The 17,583-nt window shown below is 52.2% G+C and overlaps 2 protein-coding genes across 8 annotated transcripts in view; one reads left to right on the top strand and one right to left on the bottom strand.

The window, feature by feature from the left end:
• Window positions 1-102: 102 nt before the first annotated feature.
• CE3H16orf90 (chromosome E3 C16orf90 homolog) lies at window positions 103-17,569 on the bottom strand. 4 transcript variants are annotated; one of them, XM_042970794.1, is made up of 4 exons: window positions 17,347-17,569; window positions 10,674-10,929; window positions 3,938-4,288; window positions 3,026-3,533 (listed from the first exon to the last, which is right to left on the bottom strand). In XM_042970794.1, the coding sequence occupies exons 2-4, from the start codon at window positions 10,696-10,698 to the stop codon at window positions 3,376-3,378; spliced, it is 534 nt and encodes a 177-aa protein (XP_042826728.1). In that variant the 5' UTR covers window positions 10,699-10,929; window positions 17,347-17,569; the 3' UTR covers window positions 3,026-3,375. The 4 variants fall into 4 exon arrangements, with proteins under 4 accessions (XP_042826730.1, XP_042826728.1, XP_042826727.1 ...); XM_042970796.1 differs by lacking the exons at window positions 3,026-3,533; window positions 10,674-10,929; window positions 17,347-17,569 and adding exons at window positions 103-309; window positions 4,772-4,894; XM_042970793.1 differs by lacking the exons at window positions 10,674-10,929; window positions 17,347-17,569 and adding an exon at window positions 4,772-4,894.
• The window catches only part of CLUAP1 (clusterin associated protein 1), a 35,336-nt gene continuing 26,344 nt past the window's right edge, over window positions 8,592-17,583 (top strand). For 2 of the 4 annotated variants that reach the window (XM_042970784.1, XM_042970789.1), the window contains exons 1-5: window positions 9,087-9,190; window positions 11,790-11,901; window positions 13,213-13,297; window positions 14,143-14,322; window positions 16,854-16,949. In XM_042970784.1, the coding sequence (XP_042826718.1) occupies window positions 9,169-9,190; window positions 11,790-11,901; window positions 13,213-13,297; window positions 14,143-14,322; window positions 16,854-16,949 (495 nt within the window). In that variant the 5' untranslated portion in view covers window positions 9,087-9,168. Of the gene's footprint in view, window positions 8,864-9,086; window positions 9,191-9,579; window positions 9,774-11,789; window positions 11,902-13,212; window positions 13,298-14,142; window positions 14,323-16,853; window positions 16,950-17,583 lie in introns of those variants that run through there. The other 2 variants (XM_042970785.1, XM_042970786.1) reach the window with 2 other exon arrangements.

The raw sequence follows: 17,583 nt of genomic DNA, 5'->3' as shown, positions 1-17,583 counted from the left end.
TCCTGTTTCTCCAGTGCCAGCCTGCTGCACTTTTGGCCCTACCTCTGTGGTCTCAGCTCCCGTGGCTGAGCACAGCTCAGAGACTGCGTGTGCACTGCCCTGTCCCAAGGATGGCTCCCAGCTGAAAGGGCCACTTGTTTTGTGTAATCTGCCAGAGAATGCGGTCCTGAGGCAGAGGTTCTAGAGCTGAGGGGCACAGCCGGCTTCAGCACAATCAGAAGGTCCTCAGCAGCTGCCTGTTGTTCTGGGGTCTCTGAGCGGCTCTTGGCCTTGAGCTGGGCCCGGTCCTCTCGGGAGGCACTGTCCTGGCTGAGAGAAGGTTCCGCAGGTGACTCAACACGGTTGTCAGGTGGGGACTCTGGGCCGGTGCCCCCGCCACAGGAGCCTCGTGGGAGCCTTGGGCCGGGACACCCCACCGTGGCAGCCTGCGGCAGGGTGCCAGCGTGTCCCCGTCCCTAATGGGCCAAGCCCAGGACCAGGTGCTTCCACCAGCCTCTCCTTGGGGCTTCTGGCCACCCCGGGGTAGGGGGTCATGTTTGTCACTCCACTAGACAGATGAGGAAGAGTGGTTCAGGGCCTGGGAAGTACCCCGGGGCTGCACAGCAAGTGAACTGTGGCCCTGGAGCCCAGCCCAGGTGTGGACTCTCCAGAGCACATGTGCACTGCTCCCCAAGGGGTGGGCATCATCCAGACGGCCGTCCCTGGGGGCCAGGGCCTGCGGCGCCTGCAGAGCTGGGTGGGTGGGAGCCTCTGGGATGGGGACGGGGGTCGATGCTCCCACGGGGAGCTCTGAGCAGCACCTGCTGCTGGTAGGTCACATCCGGGTCATTTGTGCCAGCGGGTCCGGCTGCTTTCCTCTGATGGGTCAGCTTCAGCAGTAGGGAGGCGACTCCCTGGGGTCCCTGCCCAGTTGTGTGGCTGAGTATCACTGTTCCTTGTGGGGTGGGGGTTCTGGTCGAGCCTTTCCCTAAGAACAGCTGTGCCTTCCCAGGCTGGCCTTCCCACATCAGGTGTCGAGGACACCGCGTGTCCAAAGGGCCGGAAGGGACTCCTGGCGGCCAAGTTGGGTGCCTCCTAGCTGTTCAGGGAATGGGGTGGGGGCGCCCGAGGGCACTCAGTGCACGTTTCCACGAGTGTCGACTTGTTTGGGATGTGCCTTCACATCAACTCTGAGTCCCCAGGACGCTAGGACTGTGGCTTCGCTGTTTTTGGCCTATTCCGTGTGTTTTTCAAGAAAACCTCGGGAGGTTTAGGCAAGAGCCGTTTAGAGGTGAGCTAAGCGACTTTTCTTTGGAGCCAGCTTGTCATTGCAGCAAATGTCTCTCCCAGGGAAGAGCTGGGACTGCAGGTTGTCTGGTCTCCGTGACCTCAAGTGGGGCGGCTCGACTGGGGCCAAGGGACCCGCTCCAGGAGGCCCAGAGCTTGGCCGTGCCTGTGGCCGCGGTTCCCTCCACGTGGCCTCCCCCGGGCCGACTTCGTTACCCATCATATGGGGAGCTCCTCCGGGGCACACACCAGAAGCTGCCAGGCCTCCTTCAGGCCACAAGTGACACCACGTCCCTTCTGCCACATTCTGCTGGTGAAGCAAGACCCAGAGCCAGTCCCAATTCCAGGTGGGGACTACACGAGCGAGAATACCAGGACACGTGCATCAGAGGCCACGGTGGCCACTGACCACATCCCAAGAGTTGGACCCCGGGGCAGCCTGTGCTCCTCCCTGAGCCCAACAGCTTCATCCAAAAGTGCAGGGATTGGGGCCCTGCCTCCAAGGACCATATACCGTGGATTCTGGCAAGGTCTCACTTCTGCCCAGTGCTCAGGACAGTCTCCCTAACATCTGTCTTCAGCAGTCCACCTGGCCTTGGCCTTCTGGGGCAGCAGGGAGCCGCCCTTTTTGCCACTGCCCAGTGGCTCATCTGGTAGGTCCGCCAGGCGGCCGTGTCCCTGTCGCAGTCCGGCTGGAGGATTCAAACACCTACTCTCTTCAGTCCTCCTGGGGCTGCTGTCTGGCTGCTGCCACCTCAGGCTCCCACTGCCCAAGTGCACATCCACCCAGGGACCTGAGTCTCCAGAATCTGCTGACCAGGGGCCTACAAAATGTCCAAGGGTGGGACCGGGGTACAGGGGCAGGGAGGGGCTCTGAGGGATTATTTCCCTGCATCTGGAAGGAACCCAGGTATCCATAGTGTCCTTGACATCATCACATGTGGTCTGGTCCTGGGTCATCACCCAGGAGCCCATGGTGGGACGAGCTCAGCCCTAGCCCGAGCAGGGTTGCCAGGACTGGAAGTCAGCCACACGGGGGGCATTGAGACGAACCCAGGTCCTCCCATCCTGTCCCTGCTGGGCTGAGTTCTAGTGATGTAGAGCAGAGGGTCTCAACCAGAGTGATTCTGTCTCCCCCAGGGGACACTGGACCCTGGAGACACTTGGTTGACACATTGGGAGGAGAGTCCTATGGGAATCCAGTGGGTGGAGGCTGCTAGACATCCTACGATGCAGGGATGGCTGCTGTGACAAAGATCCGGCCCCAATGTCAACGGGGCTGATGCTGACACACGTTGGTACAGAGGTCCAAGCCGAGGTGCCTGGAGTCCAGCCCAGCAGGGAGAAGGGCTGTGCCCATCCTGCCTGGAGGGACAGGACGGCCGGGGTTCCCCACGGAGAAGTGAACTCAACCAAGGCCTAGGTGAGCGGCGGCGTGGGGTTCAGACCAGCATCTCTGCCCAGGTTGGGAGCTTGCTCTCTTCCTGGCACGCTCCCTACACATGGCCTGCTTTCGTTTGTACTCTGCTGCCTCGGCCAGAATCCCACGCCTCGCATTTAGGTCTGTCAAGACCTTGCCCGTCCGGGAAGCCTTCTGGGAGTCTCACCCAGAAGAAGGTGTTCACTCCTCAACCAAGGGTGGGAGCACCTTGGATCCTCCCTGGCATCAACCCAGAACTTTGCTCTCAGTGCAGCTGGCAACTTCTCTGAGAGACTCTGTGCATTGACCTCCCCACAGACCGACCCAGGGACAAGAAGGTGCAGGCCTTGGCTTTTATTAAAATTAGACCTGTGGGCTTCTCAGCCTCTTGGGAGCCCAAGTCTCCGATCAGCCTGGCCTCCCAGGTACAGGTGGCTGACCTGAGTTGGAGCAGGCTGCAAGGGCTTCTATTTTTTTTCTGCTCCTCCCTCGGGACCTCCTCCTCCCTCCCCCCCCCCCCTTGAGTTTTCCTGAGGCCCAGGCTCTGGTGCTGGGCAGCTGCTGGGGTGTCTCTGTGGGGTGACTCCTGGTGGGGGCTGAGCCCTTCCTCTCTGGACCTGCCTCCCTCTCCTGAGCCATCCTTTCCTTTCCCGTCCCGAGCTGGGACAGCCAGTCCTGCCATCAGATCCCTATGGTCTCTCCAGAGCCCCAGAGCGGGTTCTCTTGCACAAGGGACATGTGGACTCCTCTGAGGCCCCCCAGGACCTCTTCGGCCTGAGCCCCGAGCCTTCTGGCGGCCCAGGCTGGGAGGGGGCACCCTTGGCCGGGTCCACGCTGGAACTGGAAGCTGAAGAAAGTGGACAGAGAGGCATCACTCGGAGGGACTGAAGGGAGGCTGCTAGCCCATCCTATGACCAGCGCACCCCCCACCCCGAACCTGGCATTCTTCAGAATAGGAAAGGAGGAGCAGTTCTCCATAAAGAGAGCCCTAAGGAAGGGAGGAGAAAGAAGGAAATGGATGGTTCAAGCCAGAAGGACCCTTGTCTAACTCAGCCCCCTCGTTTTACAAACAGGCAAACTGAAGTTGGGGGTGGGGTGGTGGGGACGAAGTTGTCCAAGGTCCCTCATTGAAGGCAGAGCTGGGATAGGAACCCAGGAACCTCGGGAGTGAAGAAGGGCCCATCTGGGTCCATCTGAGTCCCCAACAAACCCTTCTCTGGGTCTTACCCTCCTGTCCCAGCCCTGCCTCACCTGGATTTTCCAGGCTGTCCCCGGGCACTTGAGTTTCCAGAAGAACTGAGCGGTGGCTGTCCCCTGGGCCCAGAGTCCCGTGTGGCAGGTCTAGGGGCCAAGCCATACCCTCGGGCGGTGGGAGGCAGCCCCTGGCCATGAGCTGGCCCAGCCAGTGGCTCTCACCCTGGCCGGCGGGCTGCATGTGGCTCAGCAGGTAGAGACCCAGGCCCCGGAGGTGGCGCAGCCGGAAGTTCTTGGGCTTGCTTCCCTGGGCACCAGGGCACTGCTGCTGGGCCCCCAGGCCCCCCTCGTAGATGTTGGGTGGCGTGTCGGGGTGGCTGGGATGTCCTCGGGCCCAGCTCACTGCATCTGCAGAGGGAAGAGCAAGAGGGTGGTGGCTGGCAGGCCACGGCAGCCACGAGGGGAGAACATAGTCACGTGCTTTAAGGCCAGCTCGAGTAATGGACACCACCCGTGGCTTGCCGAGCTTCGACCTGCCTGTCCGCCAAACAGGCTCAGTCCCCTGCCTCCTGCCAACCGTCACCCAATATGTTACTCCTCTTCCCTTTCCCATCCGACAGGGAGGTCTGAGAAACCCGAGACCGTGGCACAAAGATTTTTTTCAGGATTTTCAAGCCCTTTCTACCACCCATTTTTGCCCCCCTAGCCTAGAAAGAGCATTCCGGTGTCAGTATAGAAATTGCACAGTGGGTCCAGGATCACACAGCCTAGACCCTTGGCCATTCCCCTCTCCCAAGCATGCATGTCCCTGAGGCCACTCCGGTGGCTTTGGGCCCAGGTCGGGACAGGAGGGCATCTCTCCTCCTGCCACTCCTCCCTGCAGCCCGGCACCTTCTCTTATGCGCAGCTCAGAGAACGCACAGACCAAGGCTTCCATGGAGGGCCAGCGTGGTGGGGGAGGAGCTGCTGGGCCTCCTGTGCAGCAGGGCTCTGCTCTCCCCTGCCTGGGTCTGCACGTCTCCCGTGGCAACCGGCTCTGTGATGTCAAACGGAACACTCCCAGCCTTCCTGGACCCCCAAGTTTGGGAGAGCGTGATGCCCCGGGGTAGGGGAAGGGTGGGTGGAGGGCAAGGGAAGGGGGTGGAATCCTAGAGGAGGTCCCTGATCTGGTTTGGGACAGGCCACACAAAACAGACTCAGGTCTTGAAGGCCAGAGAGTCGCTCCCTCAGTGACCTCTTGGGGTGTCAGTTTGCTCATCCGTGGGTGGGAAATGAGGCTCTAAGGGCACAGACTTGGTGAGATCTGAGCCAGTGCTTTGAGCCTGCTGAGAAGGTGGTTTGGGGTGGCTGCGAAAGTCACTTAATTTTTCTAACCGTCCGTTGCCCTGTAAGTTGATGATGGGGTATCATGTGGGCCGTACCAAGTGTAAGGACGGATGTGGAGGAACTGGGGCTCTGTGCACTGCTGGGGGGCATGTAAAGTGATATGACTGCTTTGGGAGACAGTTTCTTCAAAAGTTAAACTCATACACAGATACCTGTTCTCATATAGGGAAAACATGAAGTCACATGTAAAAACAAAACCTATTTGGATAAAACCATTAGAGATAAAAAGTTCAGCTCATTAGTTACAGGACTCCAGATCAACACACAAAAATTAATTGTATTTTTACATAGTAGCAAAGAAAAAGAATAAAACAGGAATAAATTTAACCAAGGAGGTGGAAGACATACTGAAAACTACAAAAGTGCTAGAAAAAAAGGGAAACACACACACACACACACACACACACACACACACACACACACACGTGTGTGTGTGTGTATGGATATATGTGTGTATATATATATGTATATATATATCCTTGTTCATGGACTGAAGGTTTAACCTGGTTGAGACAGCAACACAATCCAAAAAAGAAAAAGTTTGAAGATTCCTTACCGCTGTTTGCAACACTTACGATAATCCTACAGTAATCCAGAGTGTGGAACTGGCATAAGGATAGATGTCCCAACCAATAGAATAGAAAAGAGAGCCCAGAAATAAACCTATGCATCTCTGGTCAATTGATTTTCAACAAGGGTGCCAAGATTATTCAATAGGAGAAAAATAGTCTCTTCAACAATGGTGCTGGGACAACTGGACAGCCAGATGCCAAAGAATGGACTTGGACCCCTACCTCACATCATTTACAAACATTACCTCAAAATACAACAAAGACCTACCTGTAGGAGCTAAAACTGTAAAACTATTTAAAGAAAACACAGGGGTAAACCTTCACGACCTTGGATTTGGCAGTGGTTTCTTAGATATAATAACAAAAGCACAAGCAACAAAAGAAAAAATAGATAAATTGGACCTCATCAAAATTGAAAATTTGTGTGCTACAAAAGACACTATCAAGAAGTGAAAAGACTACAGAATGGGATAACCTTATGAATTATATCTCTGATAAGCACAGTATCCAGAATATATAAAGAGCTCTTAAAAACTCAACAAAAACCCAATCTGAAAATGGATGAAGAACTTAAATGGACATTTTTCCCGAAGAAGATACACAAATGGTTAGTAAGCACATGAAAAGATGTTGAACATCATTAGTCATTAGGGAATTACAAATTTAAATGATTGTGAGATACCACTTTATACCCATGAGGATGGCTATAAGAAAAAAAAAATGACAATATTAATGAAAATGTGGGAGAAGGTGGGGCGCCTGGGTGGCTCAGTGGGTTAAGCGTCCAACTCCAGCTCAGGTCATGATCTCACGGTCCGTGAGTTCGAGCCCCGCGTCGGGCTCTGTGCTGACAGCTCAGAGCCTGGAGCCCGTTTCGGATTCTGTGTCTCCCTCTCTCTCTGCCCCTCCCCTGTTCATGTTCTGTCTCTCTCTGTCTCAAAAATAAATAAACGTTAAAAAAATAAAAAAAAAAAAAAGAATATGTGGGAGAAGTTAGAACCTTCTTACACTGCTGGTGGGGATGTAAAATGGTGCAACCACTGTGGGAAAACAGTTTAGCAGTTCCTTTACAAGTTAAACATAGAATTGCCATACAACCCAGTAATTCCGCTCCTAGGTATATACCCCAAAGAATTGACAATAGGTTATTTCTTTATTTCGAGAGTGGGGGAGGGGCAGAGAGAGAAGGAGAGAGAGAATCCCAAGCAGGTTCTTACAAATCGTGAGATCATGACCTGAGCTGAAATCGAGTCGGACACTTAACTAACTGGGCCACTCAGGCACCTCTAGTTTTGCTTTTTTAAAGCTTTTTTGATTTTAGTCATGCTTACTGAGACACAATTTTAGATATGGTAAAACTGACCTTTTTTTGTGCAAAGTTCTGTAAGTTTTTATAAACACCTACTGTCATATAGTTAGCACCACGATCAAGATATAGAACAGTTCCATCACCCTCCGAATATTCTTTTGTACCTACCTTCTCCTGGCAACTATTGATGTCTTCTTATCCAGACTGTCATGTAAATGGAATCATACAGTATGTAGCCTTTTGATTCCGGCTTCTTCCAGTTAGCATAAGGCATTGGAGTTTCAGCATTGTCCTCCTATATATATCAGCAGTTCGTTTCTTTTTTTACTTCTGACTGGTAATCCGTTATATGGATATATCACAGTTTATCCATTCATAAATTGAGGGATGTCCGTTTGAATGCTTTCAAGTTTTGGGATCAATGTTTGTGTACAGGTTTTTGTGTGAACCTAAGTTTTTGTTTGTTTCTCTTGGGCAAATACTTGGGAGTAGAATTGCTCAGCCATATGTTTGTTTGTTTGTTAATATTTATCTTTGAGACAGAGACAGAGCATGAGCAGGGGAGGGGCAGAGAGAGGGAGACACAGAACTGGAAGCCGGCTCCAGGCTCTGCGCTGTCAGCACAGAGTCCATCGCGGGGCTCAAACTCACAGACCGTGAGATCACGACCCGAGCCTAAATCGGAGGCTCAACAGACTGAGCCACCCAGGCGCCCCCTTTTTGTCTGCTTTCTAACTGATTTGCTTTTTTACTGATTTGGAGAGTTCATTATGTATTCTGGATACAAATCTTCCTATCACGTGTGTTTCGTGGATATTTTTTTCTAGACTGTGGGCTATCTTTTCATTTTCTTAAAAGTGTCTTGAAGAGCAGTTTTAAATTCTGCTGCAGTCCAATGTATTTTTTTTTAAACTTTTTTTTTTTAAAGGGCTCATACTTCTGGTGTATCTAAGAGATCTTGCTCAACACAGTCACAACCCGTTTCCCCTAAGTTTTCTTCTAGAAAACTATAGATTTTAAGCTTTACGTTTAGGGAAAAACAAAACTCTCCACGGAAGCGCGACGAGGTGTGTGGGCTCTATTTCGGGACTCTCTTTAAGGGCCGAGCCTTTGTGCGTCGGTTCCTTCGCCCACACCAACAGGGAGGAGGGTGGCCAGAGGGTGGCACTACTTCCTCTTGGCCCGCCCTTCCGGACTCGGCACACTTCATTCACGCCCCCAGCCCCTCTCGGTCGCCTGCCTCCCACCTTGGCAGCCAGGCAGGGAGGACTCCCACGGGATCTCCCGGCGGCCAGGCCACGTGTCACGCGCATCCCTCACCTAGCAGCCCCACACTCCCTCCACGGGCTCACGCCCACACCCACGCCCCAAAAGCCACGGTTGCCAGGACAATCCCCGGCCTGCAAGGACCGGGGCCGATTTCCGGCCTGTTGTGAAGCCCGAGCCAGCTGCGCAGGCGCGGTCGCGCCAGAGCCGCCTGTCGCCGCCTGGTGGTCAGCCTGGGTTTTCGCTCAGCTACATCCCGGGCCTCGCCCCTTCATGCTGTTGCCGCTTCTCTGGGCCTTCGGTCGCCGGTGAAGCCAGCAAGTTTACCCATGGCAGAGAGAAATGTGCTGGGCACGGGAGACCCGGCTTCGTAACATTACCGTACATTCTGTCTAGGGGAGTTGAGGAAGAAATGTGAAGCAGGACGTAGAGCGCCTAGCACAGTGTCAGGCACGTAGTAGGTGATCAGAATGCGTCCGCCAGGGCCACGTGTGTGTTTGCAACGTGTGTGAAGGGTACGCAAATGCTGCGCACTCGCAGCCCCTAGCCGCGACCGGAATCCCTCAGCGTCGCCGGGCGCACCCGGCCCAGCGCCCTCTCGCTTGCGCATGCGCACGCGCGCGACCGGGCCCCTTCCGGCCCAGTCTTGTTTGGCCCCGGCCGCGCGCCGTTGAGGGCTGGGTGTGTTGCCATAGAAACCCGTGAGCGCTGAGGGCGAGCGACCCAGACTCCAGGCTGCTGGGGACCAGAGCGCCATGTCTTTCCGCGACCTCCGCAGTAAGGCATACCTGCCCGCTGTCACCTGCGGGTCCTCGGTCCGAGGCGTGCACGGCCAGAACCCCCTCTCGAGCCTGTGCGGCTCAGGGGTGTCCCTGCCCGCTGCCGCCCCCCCCACCCCTTCCAGGCTGGGCGCCCCAGCCTTGTCTCTGCGATGGCGGGGGGTTGTGTGTGTGCCCGCGGCCGCGTGTGGCTAGTGCGGCTGAGGAGCCGGGGTTAATCGTATCTAATGTCATAGGACTTGTGTTGCCACACGGGGCTGCTCGCTGCCCTATTGGAAGACGATGAGACGTTTTTGAGTGGGGTTAGCTTAAGAGCTCAGAAAACCGAGGAGGGGACTGGTGATTGATAATACTTGCAGCTGATACCGAATTTTTACGATCTGCCAGGTAGTTCCTGTTCTGTGCGTGTGCATCGTTTCATTTACTCCTCGGAGCTACTCTGTGCTCCTGTATTTAGAGAGGAGGAAACGGGCAGCCAGGTCAGGTAACTCGGTCGGAGGACACAGGCGGTGAGAGCCGGCGCTGGAGTTTGAATTCAGGTTGTCTAACTTCCAAAGCCTGCGTGCTTCCTAACAGAGCTGGTGAGGAGAAGGGAGCCCAGACACCTTTGCTGGAAGGGTGGGGAAGTGGAATCCGGATAAGAGAATTCGTTACTAATTCTTTGGAGCACCTGTTACACACCAGGCGTTTTACATTCAATACGGTATTTTAGTCCTCGCTTTGGCAGTGAGGTAGGTAGTGTAATCGGGATGAAATACTTCGAGCCACGGAGAGGTAAAGTTGCTTGCTTTAGGTCACGCAGCTAGAACTGGGTGGAACCAAGGATCCGGACTTGGCCCTGTGTGAATCGAATTCTCTTGCCTTTTAGGCACCATCATTTTCTGAATCTGAAGCGGTTGAGCAGACGGGCTCCACCTGCGTGGGTGGAGCCGGTGATTGCCAATGTGGTGTGGTCGGGGGTGCGTCTTCACTGCCAGTTTTCCAACCGAATTGCTGGAAATGTCACCATTAACGATTACTGCTTTCAGTTGTGATTGGAGGCCTCGCGTTTTATTGACACCCCTGGTAGTACCACGGTGTGAATTACGACCTCTGGGATTTGCGGGGTCTGGGGGGACTGCGGTGTAGAGACCAGTTTCTGCCCACCCCCACCCCCCCCCACCCCACCCCCCCACTGTTAGAGGCCGAGGCCATCGTTCTGCTAGGGGACGCTCAATGGAGTTGTGTTGGGGGGGAAGGTGTAAGAAGGGAATTTCTGAACATTTTGCCCTTAATGAATGCCAAACGTGTGTGCAATTTATGGTAAGAGTCTCAGTCAGATTGTCCCCATTTTGCGGAATTAACCGAACCTGACTACTCAATAGGAGGACGGATTTAGGCAGGTCCTGGCTGTGTGGTGGGAAGACTGCCACATTATTTACCACCACTGTTCACATTTCCCAGAAAACAGTGACAGAGGCCCTCTGTGCCTTTGCTCTTACCTTCTCTTCTGTTGCCTGCTGACATCCAACCTAACCTCCGGTGCCCAGGAAGTTTATTTGTGAATGTCGCTGAGATATTTTGAACCTTCAGGAAGGGCGAGGACAGGCATTCTGTAGCCCGAAGCGCACCGAATATAGACCTTGGCACGTTGTGGAAACGCAAAAAACGTTTGTTGTGTTCATTTGCTCATTCTGCTCAAAGCTTAGTGACCACCACCTCCGGTTTCGACAAGTATCAGTAGTGTTGTTTCTTGTTCTGGTGTATAAAAAAAAAAAAATCTAAGTATTGCTGTATAGTTCCACCAGTCTCTTTAAGATTTCTTTAAATATGCAATTAACCTTTAAAATTTGGGTTATATAGGACCTTATGCTCACTAAACAAAGATAAAAAAGACAACTCCAAAATAACTCAGGTGAACTTCTCCCTGACCACCATCACCTCTAAACGTAACCACTGTTCACATGTAATGTATTTTTTCCTTATGACCTTGTATAAAGCCAGGTGTAGCGGGATCCTCGGGCAGAGTCGTGACACTGAGGCTTTTGTTTCCGGGAAGCAACTTTATTCTTGCCGGCACCGCTCAGTTGGGTTCGTACCCGAAGAACTGAGCCCCCAGTGCCTCGTGGTGTAGTTTTTTAAATCTATTTTTTACTTCTTTGTCTCCCATATATGGTAAGACACAAACACGTAGTCTGAACTAGTGATCTCCTGTTACAAGGTCGTGACGGATGTTGTCACGTACGTGTGGTACGTGTATAGCCAGGTTGCCTTGAGGTTTTGGTTTTTTTTTTTCTCTCCTTAGGGAGGGAACCCTGCCCCACAAGTAATTCTCATTTTGAATAGTATAGAGAAAGATATCCAAGAGAAATGACCTATCAAAGACAGATTCACAGCCGGTCCCTAAACCCTGTTATAACGTAAAGCTTTTACTTTGCCCTCCCGTTGAACTTAAATGTTTTTCATCTCCTTTTCGCTTTCCCTCTTAGAGAGTTGATAAATAGTCCCCCAAACTGTCAATATGTTGGGAATAACCAGGGAAAGCAAGGGAAATGTCGAAGTTAATAAGTGGTTGGTCTTTGATGGGGAACTGACTGAATTGTTTTACCTTTGGACAGATTTCACAGAGATGATGAGAGCCTTGGGATACCCTCGACATATCTCTATGGAAAATTTCCGCACACCAAATTTTGGACTTGTGTCTGAAGTGCTTCTTTGGCTGGTGAAACGGTTAGAACTTTTATTGAGGTCTAAGAATGAATACCATATTCCATAGCTACCAAGAATAGGATACCGTTGTGAAGCAAAAGGAAGAATTCAATAAATTAAAAATTTTTTTTAACGTTTATTTATTTTCGAGAGAGAAAGAGAGGGAGAGAGACAGGCAGAATACAAAGCAGGCTCCAGGCTGCGAGCTGTCTGCGTGGAGCCCGACGCGGGGCTCGAACCCACGAACTGTGAGATCATGACCTGAGCCGAGGTTGGACACTTAACCAACTGAGCCACCCGGGCACCCCAAGAATTCAATAAATTGTGAGTTTGACAGACTCCTTTGTAACCTGTTTAAAATCAGTGGAGTATAGGGGCGCCTGGGTGGCTCCGTCGTTTAAGCGTCTGACTTCAGCTCAGGTCATGATCTCATGGTTCGTGGGTTCAGGCCCCACATAGGGCTCTGTGCTGAGACCTCAGAGCCTGGAACCTGCTTCCAATTCTGTGTCTACCTCTCTCTACCCCTCCCCTGCTCATTGTCTGTCTCTCAAAAATAAATAAATGTTAAAAAAAAAAAAAATCAGTGGAGTACCAAGAACGCCGTGGGAGAAGGGAATATACCAGGCAGTGGTAAAAGGAGATTTCTTAGTCGGAAGCATGCACTGCGCTCAGGTCCAAGCGCCTCTTCATGCTCTCACTTCCACAGGGAGTGATGGTCTCCCCACACACTCTGATGAGCACTGGAGTAGAAATTACCAAGTTTTAAATTTCATTTTGGGTGAGAAATCTACCACGGTTCAGGGTTGGCAGACTTTTCTAAGGGGATTGCGACTATTTTAGCTGTCACAGGCTACATAAGATCTTTGTTGCAAATTCTTACACGTGTTTTGTTTGTGATAGGTAATCCTTGAAAAGTGTAAAAACCCTTCTTAGCGTGCAGGCTGCCTAGGAAGAGACTGCTGACTTCTGACCCCTGGCGGGTCGTCAGTGGCACCTGTAACTCCGCGCTTCCCAACCTCACGCCCTTGTGTCAAGGGCTGTCGGCTAGAGTAATAGTTCTGATTATGTTAATTACACTTTCAGGTCTGAGACAGATTTAAGTTTGTGTGCTGAGCCGCAGACTTGATTTCTGGAATCCCATAAATCTGTTCTTAGGTGAGGACTCAGCATTCCCTTGAGTGTTTAGCATTTTATGCTACTTTTGAGGTCTCTTAACCTTGCCCCCTTAGCTGGGGACTCCAAGAGCTAATTGTCACAGATCCCCTCAGCTGCCTGCTTTCTCTTGTGTTAACTTTCCACTTAATTAACTTGTGTCTTTTCTTTCTGTGAAAGGTATGAACCTCACACTGACATCCCTTCAGATGTGGAGACTGAACAAGACCGAGTGTTCTTCATTAAGGCAATTGCCCAGTTCATGGTTAGTTCCCAGCTTTGTGATAGAGTGATAACACGAACCCCACTGGAGAGGAGTCCTCGTCAGGGCCGCTTGCGGGTTTCTGACCGCCTCCCGTTAGCAGGTTTCTGGTAGCCGTTTCACCAGCACAGAGTTTTGGGGTTCTGTTTTGAATTCATTGTTTGTTAAGAATTCTATCTCGTTAGTTTTGAATGGGTAATAGATGTCGCGGTTCAACATTTTTTAAAAATGTGAAACAGTAGAATGGCTTTTTATCCTGCCTGCCCGTTGACCCAGTTCCGTCCCCAGTCGCATCTTCCAGAGTTTTCTTTATGCGTAGGTAAGCAAATACAATATACATTCTTTGCCCTTCCTTTACACACATGGTGTTTGGGATCTTGCTTTCTTAATGGTACATTTTGGAGAACTTTCCAAATACAAATACAGCTTCCTCATTCTTTCTTATAGCTGAGTAGTAGTGCTTGTTTGGGTATACCATGATTTATGTAGTTTATATACAGATAGGCATTTAGACGTTTGTAACTTTGTGTCTCTGCAGCAGCGCTGTCGTGAATAACCTGTACATATCCTTTTCTTCATGACTGCGTCTCTAGCATGAGTCCTTAGGATTGGAATTGTTGGGGCGAAGATAATGTGCATTTGTAATTTTCTTGTCCCTTACCAAACTGCTCTCCATCCAGATGGCGTCCGTTTACACACCCGCTTGCGGTGCCTGAGCCACTTGAAAGTTTGACTGTTAATACAGTCAGGTTACTGAAGAGAGATTTTCCAATTACCTACATAGGATTTGATTTAGATTTTTCGTGGAAAGGGCCTTAAACTGTTACTCTTCTTTTGTCTGCAAATAGGCCACCAAGGCACATATAAAACTCAATACCAAGAAGCTTTATCAGGCAGATGGGTATGCAGTGAAAGAACTTCTCAAGATCACCTCTGTCCTTTATAACGCCATGAAGACCAAAGGGCTGGAGGGCTCGAAGATAGGAGAAGAGGACGTCAGCAAATTCAAGTTTGATCTTGGCTCAAAGGTGAGGCCCATGAAAGGCTCCTGGTGAGGGACGGAATATTTATTTCTTAGGGTCTGAAATGGACCCTGTCAGATGCTCCCGGCGCCACTTCTTTCCTGACGCCTTAACTGAGAGCAGTTTTTCAGTTTTGCACTCGTCAGCACTTGGATACAAACAGAAGCCACGGTAAATTAATCCAGCTCCTTATCGAAAGCCCGCTATATGCCAGGCACAGTTCAGGCGCAGGGGATGCGGGCATGAACACCGAGGACGGAAACCCGCTTTTCCTGTGGCTCAGTTAGGGGCGTCAGACTAAACCACACAGCAGAAGGAATGTCAGGTCACAGGTGGCCGACGTGTGGGGAACTGTAAAGCAGGGCAGGGGCGGGGAGGGCCGGGGCAGGTGTCCTCAGTAGGGAGACGGGAGAGGTGCCATCTTCAGCAGGAGGACGGGAAGGGATTTGAAATTCTGTGTTAAGAGCATCACTCTGGCTGCTGGGGTGAGATCAGACTGAGGGGGGAGGTGAGGGTGGAGGTGGACCTGTTACAAAGCAAGAGATGACAGTGACTTTGAACCAAGTGGGTGACGTCAGGAGCTCAGCTGAGGTAGGAGGGAGCTGAGTTGCCAGGCATCGGAGTCCTGGTTCAAGCAGCAAGTCAGAAGTGGGAGTTAAGTCCTGAGTCACTTACTGTCGTGGTTTGGGCAAGGGGCTAAAAGCAGAGGAAGTGTCCCCCCAGCCCCCACCCCGACGCCATTCCTTTTTCTCCCAGGAGAGGGCGCACCAGTCAAGGGTTGTGTCCTGAGGGAGCTCTGAACAAAAGGCCCCAGCAGTTTTCACCCTGAGGTGAGGGAGGACCAGGAGTGGCAGAGTGGTGGGTGCTGGGTCTTTGGGGAGACTGTCCTCGGGTTTTCTCCTCAGCTCCCTAACAGGGAAGCCTGGGAGGCACCAGAGAGGACCTCAGCCCGAGGCCGAGGATGGGAGACCTGGGAGGGGAGGCCCTGGGGCTAGGAAGGCGGATATTTTGTAGGAACCGGTGGGTCAGGGGGCCGGAGTCCTTGACTGCCACTCCCTTCAGAGCCTGCAGCGAGGAGTCTCTTCTGGTGCTCGGTGGGCGCAGCTCTCCCCGTGGGGCCCGCCAGGGAAAACCTTGGCGGTCGCCCGTGGTCAGGCCAGAGAAACCACACCTAGGTTTTTAACCAGGAGTGAGACGCCTCCATGGAAAGAAGTGACCGGAAGTTAGAACCTTCTTTGAACGTAGATCTTGGGGGCTTGGATGTGAGTTGAGAGAAAACAGACAGTGCAAGGAAGATCCTACAGCCACGCTGTCCGGTAGAACTTTCTGTGATGATGGATGGGTTCTTTATCCGCACCGCACAGTACGGCAGGCACTAGCCACGTGTAGCTAGCACAGCCGGGTGGGTTCTAAATTTTTTTACTTCCTTCTTCATCTTCTTCTTTTCTAAATCTTATTTAATTTTAAACAATTTAACATTGAAAATGGACACATGTGGCAAGTCCGTGCAGTATCAGACATCCTAGCTCTAAAGTCTTTGGTCTGAGCACCGGAACCGACCAAGTTGCCCGTTTCCCAAACGGAGGGGAGCATGGAAGGAGCGGGCTTGGTGGGAAGGGTGGGGCATTTGGTCTGGAACACGTTCAGTGTGAGGTGTCGGGCCTCAGGTCATAGACGGCGTTAGGGCTAGAACTCAGGAGGGAGTGTGACTAGGAAGACTTCGGGGGACCAGACTCTGATGTACTCCAGGCCTGGAAGCGGGGGAGGTGAGACTCCCGCGGAGAAAACCAGATCTTTCCTGCCGTGAGGCAGGTGCAGCTGGGGCTGGAGGAAGCAGAAGCGGGAAGAGAGTCCTCAGCTGTGAATGAAGAGGGAGCCTTGTTGCTGGTGGTCTGGGAATAAGAGGGGGTGACATGTAATTGCAAGAGAGCGAGAGGGAGCAGAGCAAGGAAACATTGGGGCTCTTTGGAAAACGTAGCAGATGCAAGGAAGAGGGGGTGACCTGTGAACCCTAAGAAAGAAGCTTGTGCTCAGACCACGGGCCGTCATCTTCACGGCAGCAGCTGCCACCCTTGAGGGAGCCGGGCGCTGCTGCAGGGCTGTGGGCGCGTTACGTTACGTGGGCCTTAGCGGCCCTGTGCGGCCCGTCCGGAGGCGGGGGCTCGGGGGGTGGGAGCGATGAACGCGGGGCACCAGGGTTCTGCGGTAGGACGTGTGCCTCTCCGGTTGTCCCTCCTGTGGTCACCCTGCTACCTTCGGGGTCCCCTGTTGGGACCGAGTCGGAATAGGAAGCATGTCCCTTTCACCCTCCTACACTTCCTGGTTGAGGAATACATTTGACTTGGCATTTGGATTTTCGGAGAGCCCCACGTGTCCCGGGAGTGCGCCTCCGCAGGATGTAACATGTGTCCCGTGCAAAACATGTTCAGTAGTCAGGTATCCTGACGGGAGACAGGAATCGATGTTAACAAACTGGTTATTCTGAATGTCTGTTAACCTATCACCGAGGTTTCCGTTTTTGATATTTTTCCTTCCAGATTGCAGACTTGAAAGCAGCCAGGCAGCTTGCTTCTGAGATCACATCCAGAGGGGCCTCTCTCTATGACCTGCTGGGCAAGGAGGTGGAGCTGAGGGTAAGCAGTATTCAGATGTTTGAATACTTCCTCAACGAAGCATTTTTCAGCGTTTCCTTTCCAGTTCTGCTTTTCCCGGTCCTTCTGATTTCATTAAACCATACCTGACTGGGGCTCCTGGGTGGCTCAGTCGGTTGAGTGTCCGACTTTGGCTCGGGTCATGATCTCACGGTTCATGAGTTTGAGCCCCGCGTCAGGCTGTGTGCTGACAGCTCAGAGCCTGGAGTCTGCTTCGGATTCTGTGTCTCCCTCTCTCTCTGCCCCACCCTTGCTTGCACTCTCTCTCTCTCTGTCTCTCAAAAATGAGTAAACGTTAAGTGTGTATATATACATATATATCTATACACACACACACACACACACACACACACACATATATACATACATGTAAATGTACCTGATTAAATGAGATCCCGTGCTGGGAAGTAATACACAGCGTTAGCTGCCATTCTTGCTTCTAGGGCCACTGGTCTGTTTTTAATAGCTGTGGCTTCTAGTCCACAAATAGCAGTTATGTAGCATGTTGCTGGAACTTTCCTCCTTGTGCCCATAGCAGACTTTGCTGATCATGGTGCTTTTTCCTGGGGAACTCAGCATTCTTGTCTACATAGTGCTCTTCTGAGCCCATGGTTCC

Source organism: Panthera tigris, chromosome E3 (genome assembly GCF_018350195.1).
Source record: "Panthera tigris isolate Pti1 chromosome E3, P.tigris_Pti1_mat1.1, whole genome shotgun sequence".
Classification (NCBI taxonomy): Eukaryota; Metazoa; Chordata; class Mammalia; order Carnivora; family Felidae; genus Panthera; species Panthera tigris.
This window is presented reverse-complemented; position numbering and strand designations above follow the sequence as displayed.

What these genes read in the sequence shown, in the direction of transcription:
- CE3H16orf90 (XM_042970793.1), bottom strand. Translation starts at nt 4,817, where the DNA reads ATGGAAGCCTTGGTCTGTGCGTTCTCTGAGCTGCGCATAAGAGAAG. An exon ending in TGAGCTGCGCATAAGAGAAG is followed by an intron (nt 4,289 to 4,771) that starts GTGCCGGGCTGC and finishes TTCCCTCTGCAG; the next exon opens with ATGCAGTGAGCTGGGCCCGA. An exon ending in GGACAGCCTGGAAAATCCAG is followed by an intron (nt 3,534 to 3,937) that starts GTGAGGCAGGGC and finishes CACTTTCTTCAG; the next exon opens with CTTCCAGTTCCAGCGTGGAC.